This window comes from Lissotriton vulgaris, chromosome 7 (assembly GCF_964263255.1).
Source record: "Lissotriton vulgaris chromosome 7, aLisVul1.2, whole genome shotgun sequence".
NCBI classification, from domain to species: domain Eukaryota; kingdom Metazoa; phylum Chordata; class Amphibia; order Caudata; family Salamandridae; genus Lissotriton; species Lissotriton vulgaris.
In genome coordinates, this window is record NC_141695.1 from 1737344811 (window position 1) to 1737362497 (window position 17687).

Here is a 17687-nt window from a genome sequence, read left to right on the forward strand (position 1 = left end):
GTCCAAACGAAGTCCAGCTAAGTCCAGAGTGCCCAGGCGCTCAATGTTATCCAATGGAAAAGTTAAAAAGTGAGCAAAGGCTGCAGGCTCGGGGACGGAGATTCTTCTGGTGCGGCCACCACTTCGAGAGGTAAGTTGGGATCTTGGACAAGAGGTAGGTACCCCAAAGTAGGGCACAGGGGGCAGCAAGGCGCCGGGTGCAGGGATGTCTTTTGGGGTCGAGAAACCTTACCCTCTGCTGGTCGCGGTTGGAGGGGTCCCTGGTTCTGAGGCTGCAGGCGTCATCTGGTTCGTCGAGGAGGATCTTTGGGCACTGGACTTCGGGTCCCAGTCGCCTGGGGGACGTCCTCGTGGTCTTGAGTCACTCAGACACAGGCTGGGCTTGTCTGGTGCAAAGTGGGCTGGATTCGCAGTTCCCGGCTAGCACCAGGGCTATTGCTGTTGGAGCAGGACCACTGCTCGTGGGAGTCCAAGTCTTTTGGAAGGTTCAAGGCAGGCAGGTCCTACGGGGTTGTCGAGGTTGCTGTCCGCAGGAAACGCGGAGTTTCACAGGAGCACGTTCAAGGATCAACAGGCCTGTAGGTTTCTGGGGCCAAGTCAGTGGGCGTCGTCCTTTTGTTAGCAGCTGCGCGGCAGGTCTTCATGTTTCTTGGTCTTCTTGTTGTTGCAATCTAGATCTGAGGAAGGATGGTTCAGGGTGCCCTTAAATACTAAATTTAGGGGCGTTACATGTGGGGCAAGGGCAGGGTCCAATGTGTCCCTTCCCTGTGGCGGGTACACCCCCTAGCCTGCTGCTCTCCTGTGGGAGGAGGGCAGGAGCCTAGCTGTGATTGGGCAGGGCTCCCCATCTTCAAGATGGCCGGAGCCCGGAGTCGTGCTTCACCTCTCCCACCTGAGGGGTGGCTTGGCATAGGCTGGCACACACCCCCTTTCCTCACTTAGAGTTTGCTGCCGTTCTTCCCGACTGTGTGGGGTTCAGAACCAGTGGGGGCCAGTTGCTAAGTACAGCAAGAGGCCTGGAGACGCTCACAAGGGTGGTATGCCTTTGAAGATTCCCTGTCCATCCTGGGGGAGGAGGCCTGGCACCTCGTCCCAGGATGTGCATTGTTTCAGGCCCCCGAAAGCGGCAGCCTCTAGACCCAGGGGTCTAGAAACGTCTGGTGGTGGCAGCCTTGGTAGCCACACAGTCAGGACACTGGGAGTTGGTTAGGTTTCAGGGGGCATCTCTAAGATGCCCTCTGTTGTGCATTTTACATTAAATCCCACACTGTCATCAGTGCGGGTTTAATATGCTGAGAAGTTTGATATCAAACTTCTCAGTCTTCAGTGAAGCAATCATGGTGCTTTAGAGTTCGTAATGACGACCTCCCAGCGCCATATACTCTTAATGGCAGCACTGCACTTACAGTGCCCAGGAATGGCCCTGGGTACTGTAGGGGCACAGGGCTTATGCACCTGTGCCCACACCACTGGCATAGGGCATCCAGCTAGAGGGGTGACTGATGGATGCCAGGGCAGTGAGCTTGTGGGCATGGCACACAGGGATGTGTGCCATATCGACTCTCTGTTTAGTTTTGTACTTGGACACTCAGCCTGCAAAGGCAGTGTGTGGGTGTCGGGGTACAGGGCCCCTAAGGGTGGCACAGTAAGTGCTGCATCCCTTAGGGGCCTTCTCTGGTCACCATGCCCTGGGTACCTAGGGTACCATTTACTAAGGGCTGACAGGTGGTCAGAGAGGCCAATTGGGTTTTAGTTTCAACACAGTTTTAGGGAAGAAACACAGGCCCTGGGCACCTGGTTGGCAGGAGCCCAGGGCACACTCAGTCCAGGCACATCAGCAATTCAGCAAAAAGTGGGTACATACACATGCAAGAAAGATGGCACTTTCTCACACATTGGTCAAGCTCCTCAAGGCTCAGGGGCTTCGGGTGCAGGGGTGCCCTTGAGCTTACCGTGCAGGTCGCGGTCAGGGGGAGTCTTTGAATTCAGGCTGCAGGCGTCAAAGTAGAGTCCAGCAGGGGCCAGCCCACGGTGGATTCGGGCTCAGAAGTGCTGGGGAACCTTTTCAGGACCAGTGGGCTACTTGGACCCGGACTGTGGATGTCTGGTGCAGAGGTGGGTCTGGAGGCGTTTTCGCGGTCCCTCAGAGTTCCTTTTCTATAAAGTTGGTTTATGCTAGACAGGTCCGCTGTACACAGGAAATGTTTATCTTTGTCGAAGACAGGCAGTCCTACCAAGGCTTTGGAGGTCGCTGGGCTGCAGGACAGGTCATCTTTTGGCGCAGGATCGTCAATTGCTGCAGACAGACCGGTAGGCCTGGGACCATGTCAGTTGGTGTCAGCAGTCTTCTCTGCTGGGGAGACAGTGTAGTGTCTGGGCCTTCATAGGTTGTCAGGATTCTGATTTCAGAGTCTGGGGGAGCCACCAACATACTAGATTTAGGGGTGTTACAGGGGAGTAGCAGGTAGAGAGCAATGGGTTGCTTACCTGGAGTGTCTACACCCACTATTATGCCACCCACTTGTGGAGCTAGAGGATCATAGCCCTAGCCCTCATTGGATAAGTCCCACCACCTTCAAGATGGTGGGTACTGAAAAATGTGCTTACTTTCGCCTCCAGCACCCTTGGAGTGGAGTTGGTGAAGGGAGGTGGCTCGCCTCCTATTCTATCTTGGTTGTCCTGCCGGTTGTTCCGCCAAAAGTGGGGGTTTGAATGGAGGGTTGCCATTTGCTGCTAGCCAAATAGTGACCCTATCGAGCTCACGCTATTCGTTATCAACTCAAGAACATTGATAGTGACCCCAAGTGGTGGTACATCATTTTTTAGAACACTTCTTTAGTCAATGGAAAACTGTTGACACATTTCGAACCCAATTAAATTTCTAAAAGGGTTCTCCTCAGGACACAGAACACATGTAGAGCTGAAAGATTAAACAAGCATTTGTAATGCAATAGGTCTCGCATTAGGAAAGTTTGAGCTATTGGTATTGTAAATGACACATTTTTTATTTATGTGTTGGTTTTGAAAATAGCGAACCTAATAGCTTTGTCATTTACAATGCCAATAGTTTTAACTTTCGCAAATGTGAAACCTATAACATTTGTAATGCAATATGTCTTGTATTTACGTGACTTAGATGTATTGATATTACAAATAATGGCTTTTAATTTTTTTAATTAATTAATACTTAAATAAAAGTGATTGTAATTTATAATGGCAATAGGTTTAAACTTTTGTAAATAATTTTTGTGAAGATTGTTAATTATATTTTATATTGACGAAAATCCAAGAACAGAAGTGAAATATTAACATCTTTTTGTGACATTTGTAATAAAGCTTGAAACATTGAGAGAACATATTTGAACCAGTTGTTGAATGGTTGCACAGATTGATGCTGTGGTGGCGCTGAGTGATGTTGTGGTGGCGATGAGAGATGCTGTGGCATTCAGTCTGCTGTGGTAGCGCCTAGTGATGTTGTATTTCCCATGAGTGATGCTGTGGTGGTGCTGAGTGATGCTGTGGTGAAGCGATAGATAGATAGATAGAGTGAGGGAGATAGATAGATAGAGGCAAAAGATAGATAGATAGAGGGTAGGCAAAAGATAGAGTGATGGCGATAGAGTGAGTGCGATAGATAGTGTATTTATGTTGCATTGAGTAGTGTAAGTATGAGGTGTGTAATTATATGGCACTGAGTGGTAATATGGGGAGTGTATGTTGTATTCAGTAGAGTAATTATGTGGCACTGAGTGGTATTTGGAGTGTATGTTTCATTGAGTGCAGTGTAATTATGTAGCATATCATTATGTGGAACTGAGTGGTATTGTGTGAAGTGTGTGTTGCATTCATTAGAGTAAATGTGTTGTGTAATTATGTGGCACTGAGTGGGATTTGGAGTGAATGTTGCATTTAGTGCAGTGTAATTGTGTGGTGTGTAATTGTGTGGCACTCAATGGTATTTGGAGTGTATGTTGCATTTAGTGCAGTGTAATTATGTGGCACTGAGTGGTATTTGGAGTGTATGTTGCATTGAGTGCAGTGTAATTATGCGGCGTGTAAATATGTGGCACTGAGTGGTATTGTTTGGAGTGTATGTTGCATTGAGTGCAGTGTAATTATGTTGCATATAACTATGTGGCACTGAGTGGTATTTGGAGTGTATGTTGTATTGATAGCTGTGTAATTATGTGGCAGTGCAGTGTGTGTGTGGCAGTGCAGTGTGTGTGAGGCAGCGCAGTGTGTGAGGCAGCGCAGTGTGTGAGGCAGCGCAGTGTGTGAGGCAGCGCAGTGTGTGAGGCAGCGCAGTGTGGGTGTGGCAGCGCAGTGTGGGTGTGGCAGAGCAGTGTGGGTGTGGCAGAGCAGTGTGGGTGTGGCAGAGCAGTGTGGGTGTGGCAGAGCAGTGTGGGTGTGGCAGAGCAGTGTGTGGGTGTGGCAGAGCAGTGTGTGGGTGTGGCAGAGCAGTGTGTGTGTGTGAGGCAGTGTGTGTGTGTGTGTGAGGCAGTGTGTGTGTGTGGCACCGCAGTGTGTGTATGTGGCACCGCAGTGTGTGTGTGTGTGGCAGCGCAGTGTGTGTGTGTGTGTGTGTGTGTGGCAGCGCAGTGTGTTTATGTGACAGCGCAGTGTGGGTGTGAGGCAGTGTGGGTGTGAGGCAGCGCGGGTGTGAGGCAGCGCAGTGTGGGTGTGAGGCAGCGCAGTGTGGGTGTGAGGCAGGGCTGTGTGTGTGTGTGTGTGTGTGTGTGTGAGGCAGGGCTGTGTGTGTGTGTGTGTGTGAGGCAGGGCTGTGTGTGTGTGTGAGGCAGGGCTGTGTGTGTGTGAGGCAGGGCTGTGTGTGTGTGCGAGGCAGGGCTGTGTGTGTGTGTGAGGCAGGGCTGTGTGTGTGTGTGTGAGGCAGTGCAGTTTGTGTGTAACAGTGCAGTGTGTGTGATAGGCCAGTGTGAGTGACAGACAGCAGTGTGACTACATAGTGTGTGACTACTCAGTGTGTGAGGCAGCGCAGTGTGTGTGTGAGTGAGGCAGGGCAGTGTGTGTCTCACAGTGCAGTTTGTGTGGTAGGACAGTGTGAGTGATACAGCAGTGTGGGACTACGTACTGTGTGACAGCGCAGTGTGTGTGTGTGTGTGTGAGGCAGCACAGTGTGGGTGTGAGGCAGCGCAGTGTGGGTGTGAGGCAGCGCAGTGTGGGTGTGAGGCAGCGCAGTGTGGGTGTGAGGCAGCGCAGTGTGGGTGTGAGGCAGCGCAGTGTGGGTTTGAGGCAACGCAGTGTAGGTGTGTGGCAGGGCTTTTGTGTGTGTGTGAGGCAGTGCAGTTTGTATGTAACAGTGCAGTGTGAGTGACACACAGCAGTGTGTGACAGCGCAGTGTGTGAGGCAGCGCAGTGTGTGTGTGTGAGGCAGGGCAGTGTGTGTCTCACAGTGCAGTTTGTGTGATAGGACAGTGTGAGTGATACAGCAGTGTGGGACTACGTACTGTGTGACAGCGCAGTGTGTGTGTGTGTGAGGCAGCGCAGTGTGTGTGTGTGTGTGAGACAGCGCAGTGTGTGTGTGAGGCAGCGCAGTGTGTGTGTGTGTGAGGCAGCGCAGTGTGTGTGTGTGTGTGTGTGAGGCAGCGCAGTGTGTGAGGCAGGGCAGTGTGTGTCTCACAGTGCAGTTTGTGTGATAGGACAGTGTGAGTGATACAGCAGTGTGGGACTACGTACTGTGTGACAGCGCAGTGTGTGTGTGTGTGTGAGGCAGCGCTGTGTGTGTGTGGCAGCGCAGTGTGTGTGTGTGTGTGTGTGTGGCAGCGCAGTGTGTGTGTGTGTGAGGCAGTGCAGTGTGTGTGTGTGTGAGGCAGCGCAGTGGGTGTGAGGCAGCGCAGTTTGTGTGTGTGTGTGAGGCAGCTCTGTGTGTGTGTGAGGCAGCTCTGTGTGTGTGTGAGGCAGCTTAGTGTGTGTGTGTGAGGCAGCGCAGTGTGTGTGTGTGAGGCAGCGCAGTGTGTGTGTGTGTGTGAGGCAGGGCAGTGTGTGTCTCACAGTGCAGTTTGTGTGATAGGACAGTGTGAGTGATACAGCAGTGTGGGACTACGTACTGTGTGACAGCGCAGTGTGTGTGTGTGTGAGGCAGTGCAGTGTGTGTGAGGCAGCGCAGTGTGTGTGTGTGAGGCAGCCCAGTGTGTGTGTGTGTGAGGCAGCACAGTGTGTGTGTGTGTGTGTGAGGCAGCGCAGTGTGTGTGTGTGAGGCAGCGCAGTGTGTGTGTGTGTGGCAGAGTAGTGTGTGTGTGAGGCAGCGCAGTGTGTGTGAGGCAGCTCAGTGTGTGTGAGGCACGAGAGAACCTGGCGCAGAGACCCAACACCGGACAACATGACTGCCCTCAAGCTCGCCACCCGAAAACACCACCAACTCATCCACGCCACCAAGAAAACTGCATTCAAGGAACGACTGGACAACAACGCACACAACAGCAAGGTACTCTTCAACATCGTCAAAGAGCTCTCCAACCCCAACGCCGGAAACTACATCACCCCTTCGCAAGACCTCTGCAACTCCCTCGCCTCCTACTTCCACAACAAGATCGCGGACATACACAACAGCTTCAGCACTCAACCGACGAACGCCACGACCGAACCACCGCCCCCCACCACCACCCTCCGCGCCAGGACTCCGATCAGCACCGAAGACACCGTCCGCACGATGAACTCCATCCACTCCGGATCTCCGACCGACCCCTGCCCTCACCACGTCTTCAACAAGGCCGACGCTGTCATCGCACCCCACCTGCGGGACATCATCAACACCTCCTTCGACACCGCTACCTTCCCGGAGAGCTGGAAGCACGCCAAACTCAGCGCCCTACTCCAGAAGCCATCGGCCGACCCCACCGACCTCAAGAACTACCGCCCCATCTCGCTGCTCCCGTTTCCTGCAAAAGTCATCGAAGACCGTCAACAAGCAGCTGGCCACCTTCCTCGAGACGAACGGATCCCTCGACCCCTCGCAGTCTGGCTTCCGGGCCAACCACAGCACCGAGACCGCCCTGATCGCAGCCACCGATGACATCCGAGCGCTGCTAGACACCGGAGAAACAGCGGCCCTCATCCTCCTCGACATTTCCGCGGCCTTCGACACTGTCTGCCACCGTACCCTAGTACAACGCCTCAGCAAAGTCGGAGTCCAGGAGAAGGCACTGGAGTGGATCATCTCCTTCCTCGCCGGAAGGACACAGAGAGTCCGTCTCCCCCCGTTCAGATCTGAAGCCACCGAAGTCATCTGCGGCGCCCCTCAGGGCTCCTCGCTCAGTCCAACCCTCTTCAACGTCTACATGAGCCCCCTCGCAGACACCGCACGCCAGCACAACCTCAACATCATCTCCTACGCCGACGACACCCAGCTGATCCTCTCCCTTACCAACGACCCCGCCAGAGCCAACCTTCACGAAGGGATGAAAAAGGTAGCCGAATGGATGAAGAACAGCCGCCTGAAACTGAACTCGGACAAGACGGAAGTCCTCATCCTGGGATCCTCACCCGCCGCTTGGGACGACTCCTGGTGGCCCCCCGCCCTGGGCAGCGCACCCCAACCAACAGACCACGCACGCAACCTGGGCTTCATCCTGGACTCCTCCCTCTCCATGACCAGACAAGTCAACGCCGTCTCCTCGTCGTGCTTCAACATCCTGCGCATGCTATTCAAGATCTTCCGGTGGATCCCCACCGAGACCAGAAAGACAGTCACCCAGGCCCTCGTCACCAGCCGCCTGGACTACGGCAACTCCCTCTACGCCGGAACCACCGCCAAACTCCAGAAGAGACTCCAGCTGATCCAGAACGCCTCAGCACGACTCATCCTGGACATCCCCCGTCGCAGCCACATCTCCCGGCACCTGAGACCTGCACTGGCTCCCGGTCAACAAGAGAATCACCTTCCGTCTCCTCACCCACGCACACAAAGCCCTACACAACCAAGGCCCAGGATACCTCAACAGCTGCCTCAACTTCTACGCTCCCAAACGCCAGCTTCGATCGACCAGCCACGCCCTCGCCGCCGTCCCCCGCATCCGAAGAGCCACCACAGGGGGACGGTCCTTCTCCTACCTCGCCGCCAAGACATGGAACTCCCTCCCCACCCACCTCCGCCTGAACCAGGACCACCTCGCCTTCAGGAAGCAACTCAAGACCTGGCTGTTCGAGCAGTAGCGGACCCCCCTCCCCCAGCGCCTTGAGACCCTCTGGGTGAGTAGCGCGCTATATAAATGCGATGATTGATTGATTGAGGCAGCTCAGTGTGTGTGAGGCAGCTCAGTGTGTAGCCGGGCAGTGTGTGTGTGATGCTGCGCTGTGTGTGTGTGTGTGAGGCAGTACAGTGTGTGTCTCACAGTGCAGTTTGTGTGTAACAGCGCAGTATGTGTCATAGGACAGTGTGAGTGACACACCGCAGTGTGACTACGTAGTGTGTGTGTGAGGCAGCGCAGTGTGTGAGGCAGTGCAGTGTGTGTGAGGCAAATGCAAAATTGTGTAGTAAACCTCTAATTGCTGCGGAGTCAATTCCACTGGCCGTGTGTGTGAGGCAGCGCAGTGTGTGTGGGTGAGGCAGCGCAGTGTGTGTGTGTGTGAGGCAGCTTATTGTGTGTGTGTGTGTGTGTGAGGCAGCGCAGTGTGTGTGTGAGGCAGCGCAGTGTGTGTGTGTGAGGCAGCGCAGTGTGTGTGTGTGAGACAGCGCAGTGTGTGTGTGCGAGGCAGCGCAGTGTGTGTGTGCGAGGCAGCGCAGTGTGTGTGTGCGAGGCAGCGCAGTGTGTGTGTGCGAGGCAGCGCAGTGTGTGTGTGCGAGGCAGCGCAGTGTGTGTGTGCGAGGCAGCGCAGTGTGTGTGTGCGAGGCAGCGCAGTGTGTGTGTGCGAGGCAGCGCAGTGTGTGTGTGCGAGGCAGCGCAGTGTGTGTGCGAGGCAGCGCAGTGTGTGTGTGTGCGAGGCAGCGCAGTGTGTGTGTGCGTGAGGCAGCGCAGTGTGTGTGTGTGTGAGGCAGCGCAGTGTGTGTGAGGCAGCGCAGCGCAGTGTGTGTGAGGCAGCGCAGTGTGTGTGTGTGTGTGAGGCAGCGCAGTGTGTGTGTGTGAGGCAGCGCAGCGCAGTGTGTGTGAGGCAGCGCAGCGCAGTGTGTGTGAGGCAGCTCAGTGTGTAGCCGGGCTGTGTGTGTGTGTGTGTGTGAGGCAGTGCAGTGTGTGTCTCACAGTGCAGTTTGGGTGTAACAGCGCAGTGTGTGTCATAGGACAGTGTGAGTGACACACCGCAGTGTGACTACGTAGTGTGTGTGTGAGGCAGCGCAGTGTGTGAGGCAGTGCAGTGTGTGTGTGTGTGTGTGAGGCAAATGCAAAATTGTGTAGTAAACCTCTAATTGCTGCGGAGTCAATTCCACTGGCCGTGTGTGTGAGGCAGCGCAGTGTGTGTGTGTGTGTGAGGCAGCGCAGTGTGTGTGTGTGAGGCAGCGCAGTGTGTGTGTGTGTGAGGTAGCACAGTGTGTGTGTGAGGTAGCACAGTGTGTGTGCGAGGCAGCGCAGTGTGTGTGTGCGAGGCAGCGCAGTGTGTGTGTGCGAGGCAGCGCAGTGTGTGTGTGCGAGGCAGCGCAGTGTGTGTGTGCGAGGCAGCGCAGTGTGTGTGTGCGAGGCAGCGCAGTGTGTGTGTGCGAGGCAGCGCAGTGTGTGTGTGCGAGGCAGTGTGTGTGTGCAAGGCAGCGCAGTGTGTGTGTGTGTGTGTGAGGCAGCGCAGTGTGTGTGTGTGTGTGAGGCAGCGCACTGTGTGTGTGTGTGAGGCAGCGCAGTGTGTGTGTGTGTATGTGAGGCAGCGCAGTGTGTGTGAGGCAGCACAGTGTGTGTGTGTGTGTGAGGCAGCGCAGTGTGTGTGTGTGTGTGTGAGGCAGCGCAGTGTGTGTGTGTGTGAGGCAGCGCAGCGCAGTGTGTGTGAGGCAGCGCAGCGCAGTGTGTGTGAGGCAGCGCAGCGCAGTGTGTGTGAGGCAGCTCAGTGTGTAGCCGGGCAGTGTGTGTGTGATGCTGCGCTGTGTGTGTGTGTGTGTGAGGCAGTGCAGTGTGTGTCTCACAGTGCAGTTTGTGTGTATCAGCGCAGTGTGTCTCATAGGACAGTGTGAGTGACACACCGCAGTGTGACTACGTAGTGTGTGTGTGAGGCAGCGCAGTGTGTGAGGCAGTGCAGTGTGTGTGTGTGTGTGTGAGGCAAATGCAAAATTGTGTAGTAAACCTCTAATTGCTGCGGAGTCAATTCCACTGGCCGTGTGTGTGAGGCAGCGCAGTGTGTGTGTGTGTGAGGCAGCGCAGTGTGTGTGTGTGTGTGTGTGAGGCAGCTTATTGTGTGTGTGTGTGTGTGAGGCAGCGCAGTGTGTGTGTGTGAGGTAGCACAGTGTGTGTGAGGTAGCACAATGTGTGTGTGAGGCAGCGCAATGTGTGTGTGCGAGGCAGCGCAGTGTGTGTGTGCGAGGCAGCGCAGTGTGTGTGTGCGGCAGCGCAGTGTGTGTGCGAGGCAGCGCAGTGTGTGTGTGTGCGAGGCAGTGTGTGTGTGCGAGGCAGTGTGTGTGTGCGAGGCAGCGCAGTGTGTGTGTGTGCGAGGCAGCGCAGTGTGTGTGTGTGCGAGGCAGCGCAGTGTGTGTGTGTGTGTGTGTGAGGCAGCGCAGTGTGTGTGTGTGTGTGAGGCAGCGCAGTGTGTGTGAGGCAGCGCACTGTGTGTGTGTGTGAGGCAGCGCAGTGTGTGTGTGTGTGAGGCAGCGCAGTGTGTGTGTGTGTGAGGCAGCGCAGTGTGTGTGTGTGTGAGGCAGCGCAGTGTGTGTGTGTGTGTGTGAGGCAGCGCAGTGTGTGTGTGTGTGTGAGGCAGCGCAGTGTGTGTGAGGCAGCGCAGCGCAGTGTGTGTGAGGCAGCTCAGTGTGTAGCCGGGCAGTGTGTGTGTGATGCTGCGCTGTGTGTGTGTGTGAGGCAGTGCAGTGTGTGTCTCACAGTGCAGTTTGTGTGATAGAACAGTGTGAGTGACACACAGCAGTGTGTGACTACGTAGTGTGTGTGTGTGAGGCAGCGCAGTGTGTGTGAGGCAGTGCAGTGTGTGTGTGTAAGGCAAATGCAAAATTGTGTAGTAAACATCGAATCGCTGCGGAGTCAATTCCACTGGCCCCGCCCAATGTTTACACATTATTTATGAAAGGTAATAGAAAGAAATCATAATTTCACGCAACGCAGGCCTCTGAATATTTCAAAATTCAAATTTTAAGAGCACGTCACTTGGAAATGTTCTTCCCAGGAGGTAACGGTAGCGGTCCCAAAATAAACAAAAACACTGAGCGGGAACATGCTGCAATCGCCTGTCATTTCCAAACCGGGCGAGCCTGGAGGGGGCACATTCACTGCAGAAATAGCATTCATCTGGCGGGAGGCGCTGTGCAGGGAGGGAATGGCGGGTTAGGGGTGGGGTGATCGAGCTTCATTAGGGTGCCCCAGAGGAGTTCTAGACACTGCTGTCCCAATCCTTTCATTCTCGCAGCGCCTCAGGCAGACAAAGGAATCCGACGTAGATCGCACGAGGCGCTCTCCTTGACCTCAACCTATGACGCGAGGCGCGGCAGCAAGCCTCCTCTGCCCCAAGATCCCACCTATGCCAATAACATCGATTGCTCAAGCGCCTAACTACGGGTCACAATGAAGCACTATATCAATGGCCTTATAAAAAAAAAAAAAGCAACCCATTGGTGCTCCGCATGGAGATGGGGTACCGTGAGGGGCTCTGATGCCTCCTGTTGCTGCTTGCGTTCTGCACAAGGCTTTCCCGCGCCCACCCCTGCTATGCCCACAAAGCGCGGAGCTAGTGCCTGTGACTGAGTAGTCTATTTGTGACCGTCCCCACTGACCCCCTCAATGTATCAATGCCAGCTGTTCAGGCAGTTTCGGATCCACATCAAGAAAATGTATAAGCCTCACAGTCTTCGATATTTTTAGCACTACGAAGCAATGCGCCACTTGCAGCCCTGTCCCGGATGCAATCGTATTCTGTGGACTAACTGTGGCTGTAAGCCGCCCCCACCCCGCGGTCCATTACTGTTAACCAAATAATGGCCTGTGCTCACCTCGTGATAACCGTTTCTGCCCAATACTAAACAGGGCAGGGGCTCAGAGATAATCATTCTTTGCCGCGTTGAGGCCTAAATAATGCCAAACTGGATTCTCCTCGTTTGAAAGCTAGAGCCTCCTGGTAAATCTCATGCTCTAGCAACTCTTCCAGCGCCGGAACAACTATACCCGGTACGCCAAAGCATTAACCCATGGTAACACTGTGCTCCCGTGACCTACGTTTTTAACTGGACCCTTGCTGGTGTGCTTACCTTCATCACATGATGTCCGGAGACATTGTCCTCAACCGTTTCGGGGGCACCAGCGCCCGCACCGACCTACAATGCATTGGATGGCCATCCTAAGGTAATGCCGCCCTCTTTTACTGTCACTGCCATACTCGCTACAGGCGCTGGTATGTTCCAAGTTGTGAGATCATGAGCCTTCTGTCCATCCATTCTCCCAGATCACATGAAAGGGCCATCCTTCAGGTTCAGCACTGACACGCATCTCTCCTGAGCTCGCCTCCATGCCGCTGCCCTCACCTATTGTTGGCTCTCCTCCTGCCCGCTCTTGCATCCGGCTCAGTGGTGCTCTCCCCGCCGGTTCTTTTTCACGCGACCAGGGCAGTGCACGCACTCACGCCACTGCCCGCACCTCACAAACCACGAGAAAGTACAAAATGCAAGGGCAACGGAATAATATTAAAACAAGGGACGCCCACCACGTCGGACCAGCGCGCGACCTCACAGGAACACACACGCTGTCCTTACGCACTGCGCATGCATGCGGCCAACTTTGCCTGGGGCATGGAGCGCGCGGCAGTGTCCGGAGCTCCCGTGAGTTGAGGGAGCCCCGCGTGTTGTAGCCCGTGTGATGGAGGCATGGAGCACTCTCATGAGAGCGTGTGCCCGGTGATGTGACGGAGCCTGTAGCGGAAAGAGCCCAGTGAGTGGGGGGGGGGGGGCGGGGAGGGTGTGTGCGCGTGTGTCTGCGTGTGCGCGTGTGTCTGCGTGTGCGCGTGTGTCTGCGCGTGTGTGTGTGTGTGTCTGCGTGTGTGTGTGTGCCAGTGTGTCTGCATGTGTGTGTGTGTGTGCGTGTGTCTGTGTCTGTGTGCGTGTCCTGATCCATTATGAGTGTCAACAGCATGCTGGAATCGGAGCGCGTGTTCACGCGCGTAACCTGATCCGATTCCGCCATGCTGCGTGTGCCCATCTCTTGTCTCCCTTTTGGCTCCTTGTAAGCAGAGCCGACAGCAATAGGTCTCGCTGCAACAGGGCTTTCGCCCTGTATCGCAGGTGCGAGACCTAAAAAGGAGAGCTATAATTAACCCCAGTCTTTAATCTCTTTCACGCTCATTGCTCTCATTCCAACATCACAAAGCCCAATTTATTTACCTCTGCCCTTGACTTCTAATAAATGCACCTTCTTCCCCCGAAAACCATCAAAAAACAGCGGAAGGCTCCCAACAGTAGCATCAATCTAAAATGAAAATTATATGACATAATCCGTAGTCATTGGAGTGCATGAAAGTGCTTAGAAAGAGTTAAAAGAAACAATTGTGTGGTAAGACACTTACTTGGAAGAGAGCCCAATCATGAACCCGCGCCTCTTCTTTTGTTCTCACGTATTACTTTTTTTCTGGAGAGAAAATAGAAGAAGAAAGAAACCTTTTATGACCCATGGTGCCTGCTTCATGCTCTTGTGCACTAGTTTTGAAAAGGAGCTTAAGTTAATAGGCTATCTTGTGCGTAACAAATGGACCTCACAGGTGTTAAAAGTATAGCGCCCTGAAATGACTCCCACCCATGTCATAATAAATCCCATGCAATTTTGTGGCATTCTCATGCGTGCGTAGCAAAGACACTTGAAAGCTTATACGCAGGGGCAGCACCTCGCCATCCCTTTGCATAGTTTTACTGTGAATGATATGAAACTTAGCTTAAAGGCTGTGCACCTAGTTGACTAATAATTGTTCCTTGATCATGTGAAATCCTTTTATGAGTCATGGTAAACTGTACGGATAGTTATGTGAAGGGCCGCTATGAAAGCTGAGCGAGAACTATTTTTAGAAGCAGCAGTTACGAGAGCATGGCTGTCATGAGAAAAAGGATTTGGGAAAATTCACGATCTAAGCGGATCCCCCTTGGCACCGGGGGTGTAGTCAATTCACTTATGTAGCGAATAAGGCAAAGTCTGAGCGTTATTCATCTCAAGAGTAGCTTTTTTATTCCTTCTACTGATATTATTTCAGCATGGGTCTTATCCTTTATATTATGCTGTATTTGTAGTAGGGACTTCCAAGGTCTGCTGCAAAGATCTCACTGTAAACGAAGACCAGACTGCTAGTTGTCACTGTGATTAATCTGCTTTTATAAATAATCAGCTACTTGAAGCCCCTGCATTATAAGGTTCTGTCCTGTAGCAGCTTACGCCAGTTTTTTCACATTCTATTTACCTTTCAGGTTCAGTCAAAGAATCCATGGAACTGACAATGACTACACCTACAAATTCACAGTGTGTGGCACCGTTGGCAACACTTCTGGGCCAGGAGCCGGTTTGGTCCAGATTGACAATAAAAATGGAAAGGAAACTGTAGTGGGGAGAATTGACGATACCCGCATCATCAAAGGGAGTGAGTGTTTCTTTGTTTTTGTAAGGAGATTGAATGAGAACCCAGATTTGATTCCTGAACTGATCTTGGTTAATAACTGTGTGAAAATCTCATACAGTGGCATGAAAGCCCCTATGGAATAAGTATGTTAAGATCTCTTCTGTGATCTTCTCTGCCACCAATAAGGTGAACTGGTACTGACTAACTAGAGGTCCCTACATCCAGTCCAGCATTGTTGTGTTCTTGTCTCTGCCTTCAATCTCTTTCTCTTCCCAAACTTTCCTTCTATTCTTTTGTAGGTGACTGGATAATGCTTATATACAGAAAAGGTGAAAAGTACGATACCCACTGCAATCAGGAGGAGCGCACGGCCAGGGTTATGATCTCCTGCAACCGGAATACGATAGGGGTGAGTCCTCACACTGGAAACTACTTGAGATGATGTTCCTGACACTTCAGGAATGGGATAAAGTAGTTTAATTCCCTTTGATACACTTTTATTTAGTGCATGGTGTCTGGAATCATACCTAGTTGGTGCCTAGTATATCTTATGCCTAGAGTGTGATGATGGTGGCCATGTTCTGTCCTTTAGGAGCTTTGGTTGCGAGTATTTCAGTTGCAATCTAGCAACGCTGGTGTTTCTCAAAGATACAGCAACTCCACTTTGATGCTCTAGAACATCTCTTTACATCGCAAGGAAATGCCCACTCAGCTACACCACGTTTAGTGTTGGGAATAGAAGCTTATCATTGTCCGAGAGTGCTTCACTTTCAGTAAGTTTACACCAGACACATTCCTGTTTTTAAACGTTGCCAGGCCCAGTGATGATACATTTACTATATATCATTATTATTATAAAAAACTGGATAAATCGCAAAGGTGCACCACTTAATAACAGAAAAGGATAGACACATCACAAAACATCAAGTCCGTGTTCAAGGTATTTTTCAAGTAGTATCTTCCTTTATTCACAACAAATATTTTTTTCTCATAAAAAGACCACAACTGACGCATTTCATCCAGTAACTGACTTCTTCAGGACTGTAAATTCAACAAACATATACATACATATAAATATATAGATATACAAAGACAATACAAACATGAATATTCATAATCCTGTTCAACTGATATAAAAGTGCACATTGTGTACAAAATATGTGACCTTGAAGACAGAACAGCTATATACAAGGATAATGTTACAACTAATAATCCTACAAAAATGTACTTAACAATACAAAACTACTTAGCAGGCATCTTACTTCAAAACAACCTCCCAATTTAACATAAATATACAACATTTAAACAGCCATACATCACATTCCATATACATAGTGGACCATCTACAAACAAACTTAAAAAAAGATAGACTAAAATGGAGTACAGATCAGAGAGGAATACAAAAAGCATTTGAGATAGAGTATATGAGGTAGCATAATATCTCCTCATATGTAGACAGCAAAAGATATAAAGGGAACAATATATTAATTACAAAAATAGTGTGTAGCCTGAAGTAAATAGCCAGAATAAAGCCAACAGAGGAAAAAAGCAAGCTATACCCAAGAGACAAATGAGGGGAGAGTCATTGCCTGCATATCATCAAGAAATACCCACCATTTGAGCAAAAAGAGCGGATACTCCTAGAGAGAAGTGAACATCGGAGTTGCCACAGTGGGTATGTGTTACAGGCAGGATTATACAAAGCTCATATCCGCTATACACTGTACCAAGAAAGAGGTTAAATAATATAAACATTAAGTCCTACTAAGATAATTTGACCATGTTATAATAGAAAGCGATGTGAAGTTACTTGCTTAATAGGGCCAGGATAGTTACTTCCTATTGGGCAAAGCAAGAGTCCCAGGCATGATACCCTCTGTGTATATTATTCAAGAGAGCGCCTCACCACAATAAGGTGGGCAAACAGTAGAATAGGGCAGTTTCTCATTTAGCCTATAAGGGAAACCATACTCAATATGGCAGGTCCACAAATTTAATAAAACTACCCTATATTGTCAGGGACACAATATGGGTTTATCAAATCAGAATATAATTAAAATTTCCTATGTTGATAAAGGCATAATATCCTCCCTAATATTAGCCTGATAATTCAACATCGCTTTGAAAAAATGAAGCACTTGCCGCAGGTTACAGTCTCCAATTGTCTTGAAACCATCACAATTTTGATTTAGGTATGGTGTATCACCACCGGTGGAAGCGTAACACTGCACATTCAGATTTAATGACTGTGGTAAATGAAGCCAATGATACTGCATTCAGCATCTTCGTCACATACATCCCAACTCTGTACATGGCAGAGCTAAGATGTGGTACCTCCAACTCATCACAGTGCCCAAATGAAGAGCAAGGAACCAACACACAATTGTGTACTAAAACACGAGTCCCCAAACAACATTATATAGATTAAGTACAAACCCCCCACGCAGGGGGGATTGTGCCCAGTTAAAGATTATAACTTCAAGACCAAATGTACGGTGCCTCCTTACCTTAATGTGGCTGCAAATCGACATAGGGCGACCTCCTGCCAAGCGAAGACGGTATGGAATGTATCCACGTACCGCTTCGTTTAAATAGCCCATGTTGATGCCCCAAATCATCTCCGCTGCAGATTTTTCGGAGACTCGGAAGTCTGTGTTAATTGCCCACGGGGGTGCCGTAAATCATCGCCATCTTAAAATGGACAATGTTTCAAGTAGGTCTATTTAATGTTCGAGACTAAATGGGCTCAAAGCCAGATACTTGACTGATTATTGAGACTTTCAACCCTGATAAAGTCGTCTGTTGGATAAAACATGTTGGCTGAGCTGAAGAATCAGTTCTAATTTATTGGATTCAACAATAAAAAAAAATTATGCATAACACTAAGGAGATCAAGACTAGACCATGAAACTTCTTTTGCACACTGATCAATCCGTGCTTGAAGGTTAATGCTCAAGAGTAAGAAATATTGAAGTATTTTTCTATCAAACCATACATGTAGTTTGTAGTTA

At 51.0% G+C, this 17687-nt stretch overlaps 1 protein-coding gene across 1 annotated transcript in view; it reads left to right on the top strand.

Moving 5' to 3' along the window:
- The window catches only part of M6PR (mannose-6-phosphate receptor, cation dependent), a 108999-nt gene that overhangs the window by 32635 nt on the left and 58677 nt on the right, over positions 1-17687 (top strand). The window contains exons 3-4 of the mRNA XM_086932988.1: positions 14528-14697; positions 14976-15085. Of these exons, the coding sequence (XP_086789114.1) occupies positions 14528-14697; positions 14976-15085 (280 nt within the window). The remainder of the gene's footprint in view (positions 1-14527; positions 14698-14975; positions 15086-17687) is intronic.